General features: G+C 30.5%; 4 protein-coding genes across 4 annotated transcripts; 3 read left to right on the top strand and 1 right to left on the bottom strand.

The window, feature by feature from the left end:
* Positions 1-6,194: 6,194 nt before the first annotated feature.
* LOC131853554 (uncharacterized) lies at positions 6,195-6,893 on the top strand. Its single transcript, XM_059204474.1, has 3 exons — positions 6,195-6,344; positions 6,515-6,618; positions 6,699-6,893. Exons 1-3 carry the CDS (start codon positions 6,263-6,265, stop codon positions 6,891-6,893), a joined length of 381 nt encoding a protein of 126 aa, XP_059060457.1. The 5' UTR covers positions 6,195-6,262.
* A 47-nt stretch (positions 6,894-6,940) lies between these two features.
* LOC131853555 (uncharacterized) lies at positions 6,941-7,252 on the top strand. Its single transcript, XM_059204475.1, has one exon. The coding sequence runs from the start codon at positions 6,941-6,943 to the stop codon at positions 7,250-7,252; it is 312 nt and encodes a 103-aa protein (XP_059060458.1).
* A 53-nt stretch (positions 7,253-7,305) lies between these two features.
* On the top strand, positions 7,306-9,281 carry LOC131853552 (ankyrin repeat domain-containing protein 39). The gene is made up of 3 exons (XM_059204473.1): positions 7,306-7,414; positions 7,647-7,868; positions 8,290-9,281. Exons 1-3 carry the CDS (start codon positions 7,306-7,308, stop codon positions 8,469-8,471), a joined length of 513 nt encoding a protein of 170 aa, XP_059060456.1. The 3' UTR covers positions 8,472-9,281.
* A 747-nt stretch (positions 9,282-10,028) lies between these two features.
* On the bottom strand, positions 10,029-16,125 carry LOC131853551 (ankyrin-3). Its single transcript, XM_059204472.1, has 9 exons — positions 15,787-16,125; positions 14,999-15,485; positions 14,421-14,578; positions 13,834-14,009; positions 13,443-13,593; positions 12,807-12,931; positions 12,428-12,557; positions 11,955-12,138; positions 10,029-11,011 (listed from the first exon to the last, which is right to left on the bottom strand). The coding sequence occupies exons 1-9, from the start codon at positions 15,866-15,868 to the stop codon at positions 10,654-10,656; spliced, it is 1,851 nt and encodes a 616-aa protein (XP_059060455.1). The 5' UTR covers positions 15,869-16,125; the 3' UTR covers positions 10,029-10,653.
* Positions 16,126-16,137: the final 12 nt, after the last annotated feature.

Raw genomic sequence — 16,137 nt, 5'->3', positions numbered from 1 at the left:
TACCAATGTTTATAAATATCGATACATACGACAGCTTATATATAATAATTTCTAGTGTCTATCAGTAATATTGTTAAACTACTAGAATAGTGGTTTATTCATTACATACCTATGTGTAGTTACAAATGTATATTTCTTTATTTGATGGCGTTGTTGAACAAGTTTCGGAAATAAAAATTAATAATCTACTATTCCAATTTTATTAAACTATGAAATCTTAATTCCATTTTTTAGTTCAACAGAAACGGGCTATTTTGTAAACTAAATAAGTCGGCGATCTCAAGGTTTATTTGTACTAGGCCTACTAGTAAACTAGGTATTGTAAAATATATTAGAAACAAGTTATTTGTTTAGTAGAAATTACAAAAGAAGAAATACGCTGTATTCAATCAGGTCATTAATGTTATGGAATTAATGATAGTACCCATTTTACATCTCTACAATTACTATACTCTCTATACCCATTTTTCGATGGAGAAACTTATGTATATTTGACTACGTAATATCAACATTTGAAGAAATGTGGATGAAGAAATGTTTGGTCGAATTAAGTAGGTATTATTTCCTATGTTAAATATGTCATGTTGTAAAATTTGAACAATAATTGGGAAGGTCTTAATCTTCCAATAGCCGCGCACAGGCTTCCGCGCTAAATATTTTATACGCACATACTAATGTTAAAAGCGGAACTAAACCAAATAGTATAAATTCATTAAGTAATCAATTGAAGGAACTATAATATCAGCCGAAGGAATTATAATATATGGCCGAAGATAATGGCTGTATGGGGTGAGTCCTTTCGCCTTTACTTGTGAAAAATGGAATAAAGTAATATTTCTCTACTCTAGGTAGTCTGTGACAAAATCTCTTTGATCTGTGTCGGTGACTTTGACAGCATTGGCAATTTTATTATAAGTCAAAGTATAGTCTAAGTAAGAAAAGTCGCGGGAACGCTTGAAAGGAAGCGCGCTCTTTTGATTTTATATTTTCATTTTCCATTATATATTAATTATTTCTGTATAGTTTACTATTTAAATAGTGTATTGCACCCTCGTCATGGGGAAGAATAGAAGGAAGTTTGAAAAAAGTTTTGAGAAAAACTGCATCTCCAGACGATCCTGAAAGCGATTGTAAATCAACAACCACGTCTGATTACGAAGAAGCAGATTCAGATCCTAAAGTATTATATAAACCTTATTTTGTTACTGATTATAATCGACGATACCCAGAAGACTCCGGTGCAACTGAATTTGTTGTCTTCGTTGAGTCTACTGATTCTAATACCGCCATAGGGCATCCAGAGATCTTTTATCCTTATCATCCTGCTTAAAAAATATTCAATAAAGGGGTAAAATACCTTAGAAGCCTAAATAAATATAAAATCGGTGTTTACTTTGAGAAGCCAGGTCTTGCAAATGCATTCTTAAACAATTTAACATTTTTGAAAGAATACCAGTTTAAAGCTAGCATTCCAGCAGGTTCAACCGAAGTCACAGGAGTCATCAGAAATGTCCCTATAAATTTATCCAATATGAAGATTTACACAATGTTATCAAGCTATAAGAAAATTATTTGTATTCGACGTTTTTTAAGAAAAGTTAAAAATGATGTTACTTTTTATCTACAGCCAACACAGACAGTAGCCATTACTTTTGCTGCATCAGTTCTGCCCGACTATGTGGACCTGGAAGGTATGGAGACATGATATTTCACCTTACATTCCTCCTGTTAAACAATGTTTCCGGTGTTTAAGGTATGGTCATTTTGCAAAGTTTTGCAAGAATGCTGAGATAAATTAAAGGAAGTATAATATCAGCCGAAGAGTCCTGTTCCGGACTTTTTGGCGGGAAGTCAAATAGAGCGGGTGTTTTATTTGTAAAGGAAACCATAATTTTAAAACATGTACTACACCAATTGATAATGCCAAGTGTTTCCATTGCGATGGGAACCATATAAGTGTCTCATCACAGTGCCCTGTAAAACAAAAAAAAAAAATATTGAGAATAGAAATAAAGCACAAAGACCTTCATATGCAGACACTTTCAAATCTTTTCCCACTCTTGGACACAGACTAAATAAACAGAATAATGACATTATTTCAATTTTAAAAAATGATGACAAATCACTAGGCCTCCTTGTAGAGACCATTGTTAAATTAATAACATTAAATAAGACCCAAAATACATCAATTTGCTCTAAAAATGTACTAGAACTGCTTACTGAAAATTTCAGTACTAAAATAAATAGTATTCAAAATTCACAATAAGCAAATTAAACATAGTACAGTGGAATGCTCAAAGTCTGTTGAGCAATCGACATTTATTTTCACAATTTTTATATAGTAAAAATATTCATATTGCATTAATTTGTGAAACATGGTTAAGACCACACCATAAATATAAAATCAAAGGATATAATATAGTAAGAAATGACTCAGGTAACCATCATAATGGTGTTGCTATTATACTGCATAATAGTATAACATATAATAAAATTGATATAATGTCTGATGATGGATTACAAAATCTGGTTGTACAGATTATTGTTAATAATAAGAAAATATCTTTTGCTACTGTTTATTGCCCAACAAATTGTACCACACCATTCTCTAAATCTAAGTTCATAAATTTTATAAATAATATACCTAAACCATTCATTATTGCCGGAGATTTCAATGCACATCACACTATTTGGGGATGTGATATCATTAAAACTAGAGGTAGAGATATTTTAGAATCACTAGACGAATGCAACTTGGTTTTACTTAATGATACTCAAGCTACAACTGTAGGAACTCATATATGGAAACCTAATGGTTTAGATTTAACTATAGTTAGTCCGACCATAGCACTTATGTGTGAATGGTATGTACACGATGACCCCATAGGTAGTTATCATCTCCCTACAGTGACCGAACTAACCGTAGGAAATGATTATTCTCCATGTCATAGTTTAGCACAAATTAATGGTACTGTTTCAATTCATCACAGTAATTTGCGTCTAATAAACTGGGATACATATAGTATTTTAGTTAATACAAAATTACAGGATTTTTCTATTAATGAGAATGATCCCATTATCACTTATCAGCGCTTCTGTAAAATTATGCAAGACACCGTTGATATAGTATTAGGCAGAAAGTCAACAATACAGAAAAAATTGTCGCATCCACAAGGTGACAGTATTAAAAAATATAAACATTGTCCTCTTCCCTGGTGGAATGAAGAATGCGCATCAGCTGTTCAAAATAGTAAAAATGCTTATGTCAATTTTAAACGAGATCCTACCATAGACAATTATATTACATTTAAAAGACTGCAAGCATTAAAAAAATTAACAATCAGAAATGTACATTCTTTAGTATACAAAGCTGGCAAAATTTCTGCTCAAATTTAAATAGATTAACACCAATTTCAACCATTTGGCAAAATTTGAGAAAATTTAATAAAAAATATTCAAATAAAACTTATATAGGTAATAACAACAATCTAATGCCATGGATTGACGATTTTTTGCACAAATATACTCCTGATTTTGTCTCAAGACCTCTTTATATAGATGACACTTTTAAACATACTGATAGTTTTTTTAATCAGCCCTTTAAATTAGTAGAACTTCAAACAGCAGTAAAAAGTAGGAAGGATACAGCTGTAGGATTAGATAATATGTCATATAAAATGCTAAAAAAATTAAATGAAAACAATTTAGAAATGTTTCTTAATATCCTAAATTTACTTTGGCTTAATTCTATTATTCCTAATGAATGGAAAACTGATTGTTTAATACCAGTATTAAAATCAAATAAGAATCCTTCACAAGCTGATTCATATCGACCTATAACTTTAACATCCTGTTTTGGAAAAATTTTTGAACAACTTATAAAACAACGTCTCGAATTTTTTATCGAATCTCAAAATATATTACCGCCGAATCAGTTTGGCTTTAGACGTGGATTTTCGGCTCGCGAAAGTTTATGTCATTTATATATGGACATAAATAGAACTAAAAAAAATAGGCAACATTTTGCTGGTGTTTTTTTTGGATATTATCGGTGCTTTTAACAATATCAATCATAATGTTATGTCTGACATTCTAGCTTCACTTGGAATATCAAATAAATTAGTACGCTGGATATTTAATTTTATGAATGGTCGTGAAGTATATGTGAAGCTCACTAATAATACATGTCTTGGACCTTGGTTATCGCATATCGGAGTGTGTCAAGGCGGTATATTAAGTCCTCTTTTGTACATATTGTACGTCCATAGATTAAATGAAGTATTGGGTAGAGAAGTGAATAATCTTCAATTTGCTGATGATTTAGCAATATATTGCTATGGAAATAATTTAACAGACATTAGTTACAAAATAAACAATGCTCTACGTAATCTATCTGTATATTTTTCATATCTTGATTTAGAAATTAGTCCTTCGAAAAGTAAAATGATTTTATTTGAGAATAATAATCTTAATTTAGATCTTTCAAATTTATCTGTTACATACAATGGATACACTATACCAATAGAATCGGAAGTAAAATTTTTGGGCGTTTTATTCCAAAACAAAATGTGTTGGAAAAAGTATGTCGATTGCTTAGCAGATCGAGCCATGATGTCAACTAATATTCTTAGATCATTAGTAGGCACTCGTTGGGGAGCAGATCCTAAAACTCTATTGATGTTATATAAATCGTTAGTTAGAACACATTTTGAATATGCTTTCTTTTGCTTTTGTGAATACAATGTTTATGTAGAAAAACTTGAAAAAATTCAAAATATAAATCTTAGATTAATTTTGGGTGCTATGAATACCTCACCTATAAATTCTATGCAAGTAGAGTGTTACTTATCACCATTAAGATTACGATTTGAATTTTTAAAACTTACCTTTCTGTTGAAATTACTTTCTGTAAATAAAAATACCTTGCTAATTAAACTACTAGATTCTTCATTTCCAAAAACTTTTCTTTCTGAAAAGGTTAGTGAATTTATTGATTGGGTCCGTAATTTTAATATCTATATTAAACCATCTCCGAGTTATTATGGATACTCATATGATGCCCTCTATTCTCAAATTTCTATAAATATTAATAAAACATTAAAAGATAAATATGACGTATATGAATACCTGTCGCGGTGGAACACATATAGGCAAATATACACCGACGGAGCAAAAAATAAAGAATGTGTTTCCATTGCTATATATGATGGCACAGAACAAATGGCAAGTGGTACCAAAATTTCGAAAAATGCAAGTATATTTACGGCAGAAGCTTATGCGATTATTAAGGCTTTAGACTACATTAAAGAGACTTTTGACTGTGACAAATGGTTAATCATAACAGATAGTATGAGTGTTTTGATGGCTCTTTCGAACGATTCTCATAATAAATTAACCGCTTCCTCTGTAATTCAAAGTATTCGCAGTAAGATGCACGACCTGAAACATAAATTACATAAAGATATTATTCTAATTTGGGTTCCTTCCCATATTGGAGTAATTGGTAATGAGAAAGCAGATGAATTAGCTCGTTTAATAACTAACTGTCCTGTCAATCAAATAGAGAAGAGAATAAAAATTCCGGACAGAGACGTTATTATAGAAATAAAGCAAAGGATTAAAAATCAGTGGATAAAACTTTGGGATGAATCTACTAAAATTAAAGGAAAATGGTTAAAAGAAATTCAACAGGATATTAAATCCCCATGGTTTACTAAAGGAAAAATTAAAATTAGAAGATTTTATACGACATTAAGTCGCTTAAGAATTGGACACGGACGATTTAATGAACACTTGTGTAGAATGAAAATGATATCTAGTCCAGTGTGTAATTATTGTTCAAGCGGAGAAGTACAACTCTGGATCATCTACTCTTCGATTGTCAACAATTCAATATACAACGTTTAGCTCTAATTGACAAATTAATGTCCATTTACAAGGATCTGAATATCCCGCGCACTATTCAGATTTTACTTAAAAATCAAGAAACATACAAACCAATTTATGAATATATTGTCTCCACAGTAGAAGATATCTGAAGAAGGAAAAAAGAAATAAAAATACAGAAATTATACCAAAGACAACGGCTGTGTGGGCTTAGACTCTTTGCCTTTCCATTACGGATAAATAAACCAAAAAAAAAAAAATAGTCTAAGTAAATATACTTATTGTAAAGCAAAGGCAAGAAGTAAGTAAATTAATTAATCTTTCGATTTATAATATATAAATTAAATTGAAATAACTGTAAAATAATCCGTAATCAATGCCATACATCTTGATCAGAGGCAATCTTGCATCATACGGCCACAGAAACCCATGGCGCGTTTTGGTATCCGGCTTGAAAGGTAGATGTTGATAAATAATTTGCGTAGCAATATCTATACTTACCTACGATTTTATTATTGTTTGTTGTCATTATTTATTGCAACACTTTACATATTACATAATGCACTTGTATATTTTATGAATCTGACATTGTATTTTTTACCTTACCTTAATTATTATGTTATTATAGCTGGTGAAATAGAGCAATTAAAAAGATTCACATGTGGCGGATATTGCGACGAATCTACAATTGTGTACTTACAACATCCTTGTGTCATTCTAAGTGCATTAGAGGTGAGTATGCATTAACCATAAAACTGCTAGCTGCACCTGTTGACAAATGAGTCATACGTAATATATTAATGTTTTTTTAGGTATTGGGTTACAAAGTAGTAGCATCAAGCTCGACAGCGGTCAAGCAGGATTATAATGAGTATATGTGGACTATGAGAAAAGAGTTCTCAGAGCCAGAGCCTTCTATTATTGTTGAACAAGATAACATTACAAATTTTAGTAAGGAGGCCATGCACTTGACCAATTTCGTGTCTAATAAAGACGACGAAGTTTAATTGAGTCACATATTCTGCAACATATCCTTCTTTAAATTGTTGTTAGTATGGATACAAAAGGTGGTCAAAATATATCGGCAAGCAATCTAGCATCTAAAGCCCTACTAGAAGAAAATTCTGTTGTCTATATTGCAATTAAAGGCTCTTTACATGCACATGATTGTTCTGCATTTGGTTTAGGACTGGAAGAAATAAAGGCATTGACAAAAAAATATCCAGGTTCAGGTGTTGTAGTAAATGGTGTTGCTATTAAAACTAATGTGTTGGATGCTTTAAATTCTCTAAGTCAATTGGGATATAGAATTATCTCAAGCACTGGCGAGACAGAGATCACATGGACCATGCAACGTGAAATATAGAATATTTCATAACATTTTAATTTTAAGTAATCACATACATTTATAACTATAATATGGAGCACCATGAATGTGATCATGCAGGCTGCACATCATCAAATTCAAATGCATCTGTCTGTCAGACATTGTCTGAAATGGATTGGGAAAGAGGTTTATGGTATGCAGGTATGTTACTGGTGCTTTGTAATTTTTTTATTTTATTCATATAATTAGCTCTTATTTTATAGACATTGTTGAAAATGGAATTAAAATATAAGTGACAGATCTGTAAATTACACAATCCATTTATATAGTGATTAGAATTATTTCGTTTGATATCATTCTGAATGTTTTTTGAAAGTCAATTAATTCTTTGCTTCAAATATTTATTTACTCACAGTAATATTATTATTCACAGCTTTTTATGGTGACATAGATAGAGTCAAATACTTGATTGAAAAAGCAAAAAACATTAAAGAAACTGTAAATGCTGTTGATAATTCTGGTTACACTCCACTGCATTATGCTGCACGCACTGGTCATATAGACATCTGCAAAATATTACTACAAAATAATGCAAACATAAATTCCCAAACCAGAAGTGGTATGGCGACACCTCTACATAAAGCTGCAGCAGCAGGTAATATAGATGCATTCATTAATTATGAGTTAAACAATAAATATGTGAGATAGAAAGAAATCAATAATGTTAGAGGAAACCTTTACCAATTAGTGGCATGCAGACAGGTTGTTGATGCATAATTTGTTTATACATATACATAATTAGTCAATGTAAAATAGTGTACTGTCTGAATAAAGGCTTACATTATTATTATGTGAGATATCAGAGTGGTATTTATAATCACAATAAAAATATTTATCCAAACTATTCTGCTTCTTTCCTAATTACTATGTGAATCATATTATTATCTATGTCATATATATGTTGTTTACTGTTTAACTCAAAGTCCTTGAAGATAACTTGTGTATATTATATTATATATATTACTTTATAATGCTATATTTTGTCAGTTAAAATACATAAACAATTTGTGCTATAGGTAAGACTGATATGGTAAAATTCCTCATTCAGTCTGGTGCCTCTGTGGAAATGCAAGATGTTGATGGCCAAACAGCTCTTCACAAGGCGATTGAAAATAATAAAACTGACCTAGTTGATTTCTTGCATACTACATATCCCCAACTCATTAATATAAAAGACAAGAAAAGTGCTGTTAAATGAAGTTTATTTGATGTCATTAGTTTGTGTATGCATTATGGCGATAAGTGAAGATGCTTGTTAGAAATGCTTATGGCACTTTTTTCATAATTTTCCTTGTGTGCAATATCATATTATAATATTTCTGTTGCTTTGTTTTAAAGTTTATGATATATTGTCATTTGATTTGTATAATGAATATTTGTTGATATTATGTATATTTTATTAGCATTTCTTTACTGATAAGATTTTAGATTTAATTTTATATAGAAAATAATAGAACCAAGACTGTATTACGGTGTAATACGTCTAATAATTAGAATATCAAATTTTTAAGCCTAAATATTATAAGCTAAAATTTGAACTAAATCTGATCCCATTTATTACCAACTACACACACACTGTAAATTGTTACCTACATCGGTAACAATTACTATAAATTGTACTCTACACCTTCACAACTAATTAGGACTTAGCCTCCTGCACATGGGTGGCGTAAAAGGTTTAAAATAAAAGTTATCACAATGAACACTCCTTGACTATAAAACCATTGACTCACCTACACAATTGTTTAGTCTGCATGTTGTTGATGTGTTGTAATGCACCCAGAATTATAACACATCAACAACATGCATACTGTGTGCTGGTTAGACCTTGATATGACAAACATTCTAGCAATAGGTCAGCTAACGGCGACTTTGTAGTTGAGTAAGTTTCCATGATTTTGATCTCTTTATTTCCTCATCCTCGTTACTTTAGTTTGCCTTATTTATGAATTTGTTGAAATTATACTTAAGCCAGACTTTTAAAGTAATACAATATTATTTCTTGAATAGGTATAAGTCAATGTTTTTAAATCTGTATCTTATAAAGGAAATATGTAGGCAGTCACATATTATCCGATTTTTCAAGTTCTACTTATTATTCTGTAACAGATAGATTGATCATGTCATCCACACACCACACTACAACCGAACTTCAGCTCTCTTGGCTTCTAATAGGATGTTGATAGCAATTGAAATCACGAGATTTGAATTTTATATGTTATTTGATATCCCTATTTAATCCCTTATCCCCTATCCCTTTTTAATTGTATTTCTCAATTTAATTAACCGGGTAATATGTGAGCACACATAATAGGAATTATGGTGAATAGAAACCATATCATTTATTTGTATATCGTAATATATATTGTAGATGTAAGTTATAAATTAAAATAGATTTTAGTTGGCTTAGTAGTGATAATCATGCTGCATCTTGAAATTCTTCAATTAACCAAGTTATTAAAAGGATTTTCTGATTGTATGTTTGTTTACCAGCAAACTGTATTAATGTAATATTAATTAAAATAAAATAATATTTGATTATACAGTTCTTAAAATATTTAAAATATGTGCACTTAGTAGCACAATGTTCAGTCAATGCAGACTGAATAATATGTGTACTTCTATTCCAGTATTATCTGGATTTACAAATGTGACAAGCAATGTACATCACACAGTTTACAGCTTTAACCATACTTTGTGGTTGCCCACAACACCAACCTCGAAGATACTTAGGTCGTAGAATTTAGGAGCTCATTCCATAAACTCAACTTGGGTACTACGATCGACCATTTAGGACTATAAACCTAATATTCGGATCATCTAAGACAAAGAGGTGCACACTTGCCACTCAAGGGACACCATTTTTATTACAGTAACTTGACTCTTTTATACGTCTTTTTAATAAGAGTTTATTGTATTGCATTTTTAAGTTCCTCCTTAAAAAACTGGCAAATTAATAAGAATATGTGATGCCACAAGTTTGAGATACCCAGATACAAATTATTATAGCGGCCAACGATCAAAAATTATGTTATGTCATTTTTTATATAGTATAGATTATTATCATTATACACAATACTCGTGAGCCTTAGGTAGCAGCTCATTTATTTAAATTATGTCAATATTTTGACGTGTGTGTAAATAAGTGTATCCACTTAGTGGACTAGCACAGAAATGTATTTGTACGAGAAGTGTATGTTCTTAATCAATATATATATTTTGTATTATCACTTATAAACACCTTTGTACTGACTGTATCTTTGTACTAAATAAAATAATTATTTGTAACATTAGTTTATTTTTATTTCTAGAATACATAATTTAACATGATCATACATAATATATTTTAGGTCAATTAAAAATTTCTACTTACTACTTTATCATAGACCTTCGTCTTCCATCATTAAAAATATTTTTAAGCTCTTTGGTAAAGGCAAATTTTCTATAAAAGAAAACAGTCTCGTATTTCTACATGAATGTCTAATATTTATTCTACACAGGTCAGATAAGTTTAGTGGCTGTTTTGAAGTATGGTAGAGCCAATAAGCCGTAGTCCCTGCTTTAGGAACATTGGTAGTATAATCTGGCATTGTACAATGCCCTGCCTTCAACAACATGGCAGCAAGATTTGGTGATTTTTTTCTAATTGCAATAGATAAATTATCCAGACCACACGAATGTAAATCGCAAGCATTCACATCCGCACCATGTCTTATTAGTAACACTGCCGCATGGTCTCTGTAATTAAAAATAATTTTATCAAGCGATTACAAATTGATTGTAGGAAATACATAATATACCTATAAATATCGACATTGAAATAGTGCTAACTTCTTTCCATATCCCAATTTATTGCTTTTTACCATGTGCTGAATAAATATTTTTCTATACGATCAACAATAAAGGAATCTATATTAATATTATAAAGAGGTAAAATTTGTGAGTTTGGATGTTTATAGTAATCTACTACTGATCCGATTTAGAAAATTATTTTAGTGTTGGATAGACCAATTATCAAAGAATGCTATAAGGTATTTAACCTTACGCTAAGTAGAAAAGAAACACTGAAAAATCTTGCAAAAACGGGGAAGATGTAGTTCAAAAGAAGTTGCGCGTTACAAGATATATAAAAATTTTTTATAATATAAAAAAAATTTTTTTTTATAAATTATATAGAAGTTTTATAGTCAACTAGCTACTCGCTCCGGCTGCTCCAGGGTGTACATGTATTATACATATAAACCTGCCTCTTGAATGACTTATCTCTTAAAAACCGCTTTAAAATCCGATGCATAGTTTTAAAGATTTAAGCATACATAGGGATAGACAGAACACTTTGTTTTATACTATACTAGCTGTCCCGGCAAACGTTGTTTTGCCATATAAATTAACAACGCTAGGGGTTGACGACAGAAGGGTGAAAATTTAGGATTGTATGTATTTTTGTATGTTGTATAATAAAAAAATAGAAACTAAAAATTTTGTCTAAATAACAAAAAAATTTAGGCGTGGACTACCCCTAACATTTAGGGGGATGAAAAATATATGTTGGCCGATTCTCAGACCTACTTAATACGCTCACAAAATTTCATGAGAATCGGTCAAGCCGTTTCGGAGGAGTATGGGAACGAAAACTGTGACACGAGAATTTTATATATAAGATAATGATGATGATACACACCTATGTAATAGTAACGCTCTATTTAATGCCGTGTCACCAGTTAGAGCAGTTGAATTTGTATCTATTTTATAATCTAATAAACAGACAAGCAATTCTTCAAATTCCTTTGGACAGTCTATGCTTTCAACAGCAATGTGTAAACAACTTGCACCTGTTATGCTGTTACATGCGTTAACGTTTGCACCTGTAACAAAAATATGATGATGTAGACGCTCGTTACTAAAATTGGACTTCAATACATTATTATTCTGGCAACAAAACTTTAGATTTTAGTAATTGTGTACTACTTAGTAGCTTTAAGTTTTAGGTCAGCTCAATTAATTACAACAATTATTGTAATTTTTCTAAAAATAATAGTAGATTTTTTCTATCAATGCCTCTGCTTTATGCAAGTTTATCCTATAATCTTTTGCATTAATTTATAATTACCCAAACATTATAGTTTTGGAAATTATTAAATAAATTCAAGTTACCTTTTTCAAGTAATACTCGTGCAACACTGGGTTGTGACAAACGCGCCGCCAATAGTAGCGGCGTGTCGCCGTTATCATTATGTAAATTTATACCTCCACCAAGATTAGCAAGCATTTTCACTATCTCCTCCTAGATATACATTTTTTTTATTCAAAAAGTAATGAATGATACATTTTCAACATGCTAATGAAATGTAAGATAGATATTTCTTCCGATAGCACTCGAACCCTAAAATTAACACACTGGGCATGCGACGTCTATGATTTTAGTAAAGGGTATCAGTCCTGTCGGAAGTATTTTTAGGTAACTAATTATTATATTTAATTCCCAATATATTGTAATTTATAATAACAGATTTAGATGCATAATTAAACATACCTGTCTCTGTATTATAGCATTATGCAATAACTTATGAGAATGAGTTATGCGCGCACCCGACGCTAGTAATACTTCAACAACCTTTGTATATCTTTGCCATACTGCTTCACATAGAGGAGTATATCCTGAAATAGAAGAATAACAGATTTACAATTGACTTTTTGAGTTAAGGACTTATAATGTAGACTTTATATCTACTACAATAATGATGCACCTATATTGGTGAATTATGTAAATTTTACTTTATTTTTATGGGCACGCTAGGCGCAAACTTCGGCAATTCCGTAATTAGGTTTGTTAGCAACATTTTCATTAACAGAAGAATTGGTTGGAAATTGAAATTGCAAATTTATAGAAGCACACTTAATTTTTTTAGGACGATTTTCGTGTTTGATTTATCATGTGATATTATAATTGAATTTATTAAAATGTTATTATTATATAAAAAATAACAATCGCTACCACTTTGAAGAGGAAAGAAAATATCTCTCCTCTATCCATAAGTAGTCTGGAAGAAATTGCTTATGGGATAAGATCACCTTTTGTACCTATTTATTCAGATTTATGTTCTTTGTAATTTACTTCTGTTATAATAAAGAGTTAATAATTAAATAGCCAATATTCTAATAATCTTACCATGAATTTCTTCGCCATTCACATTAGCTCCTGAAGATATAAGATACTTGACTACATCAACATGACCTCGTCCTGCAGCCAAGTAGAGGGCTGAACGTTCATTTGTATCTCTCGCTTCTAAATACCCTCCATTATTGACTAAAATTTTAACCTTGACAATATCAAAACATTGATTAAATTGGGAGAAGTAAAAACAAAAAATACTAGAAAGATAAGCTATCTGTATAATACTGAAGGTAAAACATATTTGATTTCTTGATTTGTATCTTTTTTCTTTAATTATAGATGCATTATCTATGACTAGACAACTAATTCTTTTATTAAAAATCAAAACCCATGTAATTTTATCTGTATTGTCTTATATACTTATTGATTAAAATAATTTATTTACCAAATCTAAAAAACCCCTTGATGCTGCAAAATGGAGTGGCGTCATTTTTTCATGGGTTTTATAATTTACATGGCTGCCTTTTTCTAATAGGATTTTGACTATTTCTAAATGGTTCCTTATAACTGCTACATGTAAAGGTGTTAGTCCATCACTTGCTGCTACATCAACTTTACATCCTGTAAATAAAACAAATCATTATTTTACATATACCTTATATATACTGCAGTATAACTATATTACATACAGCTATACTTCATGTTATTGTTATTGGTTTACTTCTTCTACTAAGAATATATCTTAAGTTTGCAAGTTTGATCTTTTTTGTTTTGGAACACCAAAAAAGATTTCTGACCTGACTTCTTGATGTTAGATGAACACCAATAACAAACTAAATGATTATGGGATACAAAAGCATGCTTGCGTTCGCAAGCGTGCTTTTGTAATCTGATATAAACATCAGATTACAATGTTGGCAAAAATATAGACTAATTAATATAAACATATGATGTTGTGTTCACCAAGATCTAGACAGTTGACAAGTTTTGAAGGAAAGGCAATAGAAAGTGTTATAAATAGTTTTCGCAAACCTGCATCTACTAACAACTTTACAGCTTCCACATGGCCCTGTTCTGATGCATAATGTAAAGCTGTTCTCATAAAAGTGTCTTGCTGATCAATACCATTTGTTACTACCGAAGCGGCTGCTATAGCTGCTCCTGTACATTCCAGTATAGCTGCATACCACCTTAAAACATAAAAAGTATCAATATTTATTATACAAAAAAGTTTAAAACCTGATGTTAGTGTAATTAACCTTTCTGGCTAGGTCAATGTGTTTTCATTTCTGTATTGAATCTATACAGTTTATTCACTTTAATAAAATGTTCCTGACTTAATTCAGTATCTAGTAATTTATCAAAGAACTACATGCATCAGGACCAAAACCAAAAGGCACCTGGTCAGGAAGAAATGTGAATTTTATTAGCAAACTATTAAATAAATAACCATCAAATCTTGTCAAAGCCCTATTAATTGTTAAACAAACCTATGGTAGAATCCATCCACTACTATTTTATAGAAGGCTCATAATTACACAAGAATTCATGTTGTTAAATAGTTTCAATATGTATACATATATTCAATATAAAAAATAATAAATACTAACTTATACATAGAAGACCATGTTTCATCTTCACTGGTAGTTGGTGCAACATTACCTATATCCTCATCCCACTCAAGATCAGCTTGAGGGGAGGGTGTTAAGGTAGTAGGGCTCAAAGGAGACCTTAAACTTGACATTTTGCTTTCATCACTACTGGAACCCTCACTGTGTATAAAAACAAAGTAACCCTGATTTTTTTCAATACTGTTACTCTCTTGTAGGGCACCAATATTACAGTAATAATCCTTCAAACTTCTCTCACTGATATTTTTACACTTTACAATAGTTTCATCATGTTGTCCATCATGCCTCAACTTTCTTTTCTGCGATTTTGTATGTCTTTTACGTGAAACCCCACTATGTGAATTTATATTTGAAGGATTAGTTCTGCTAGCATCTATGAGTAATTTTACAATGCTAACATTGCCAACATTTGCTGCTTCTCCTAGACATGTTTTGCCATGACTGGCAGTTTTATTTGGATTTGCACCTATGGAAAAAGGACATAATTATATACTTGTAAAATACTAACAAAATATGCTGCACCTAAGTAATTTACAATATTATTATTGTATAAGCAATACTATAAATACGCAAGTATGTATGTTTGTCTACTCTTTACCTTTTTGGAGCCAAACAGCTGAACATTGAAAGACAAGATTCTATCATGGGAAGCTACATACCCTATGTAGGTTCCCATGATAGAATCTTGTCTTCTATATAAAAAAGTTTGTATAGTGTCCTAATAATTTAGACTTTAAAACCAAAGATTTGAAATAAAAACTACATACCTTGTTTTAATAAATGAGAAACAGCTTCCAGATCTTCTATCAGAATTGCTTGATACAAATTATCTTCAGCAGATTTTTCCATGGTATTAGAATTTTTTAAGTTAATTATTTATAATTATATATAAGGTTACAAATTATACAATTCTTCAATAGTCTGCATTATAAATTTCTTTCTAAAATACAAATAAATCTTAAACAATAGAATACAATTGTTATTAACGTTAAAAATAGTATATTTCTATAATAATACACTTATTAGGTACTATTGGTTTGTTTATACTTAATTATTAGTTTCAATTTATTTGATTTTGGTAACTATAACATAGTTTCATTAAACAAACCTATGGTTAG

Source organism: Achroia grisella, unplaced genomic scaffold, assembly GCF_030625045.1.
Source record: "Achroia grisella isolate CSIRO2021 unplaced genomic scaffold, CSIRO_AGI_Agris_v1 utg903, whole genome shotgun sequence".
Taxonomy (NCBI): domain Eukaryota; kingdom Metazoa; phylum Arthropoda; class Insecta; order Lepidoptera; family Pyralidae; genus Achroia; species Achroia grisella.
This window is presented reverse-complemented; position numbering and strand designations above follow the sequence as displayed.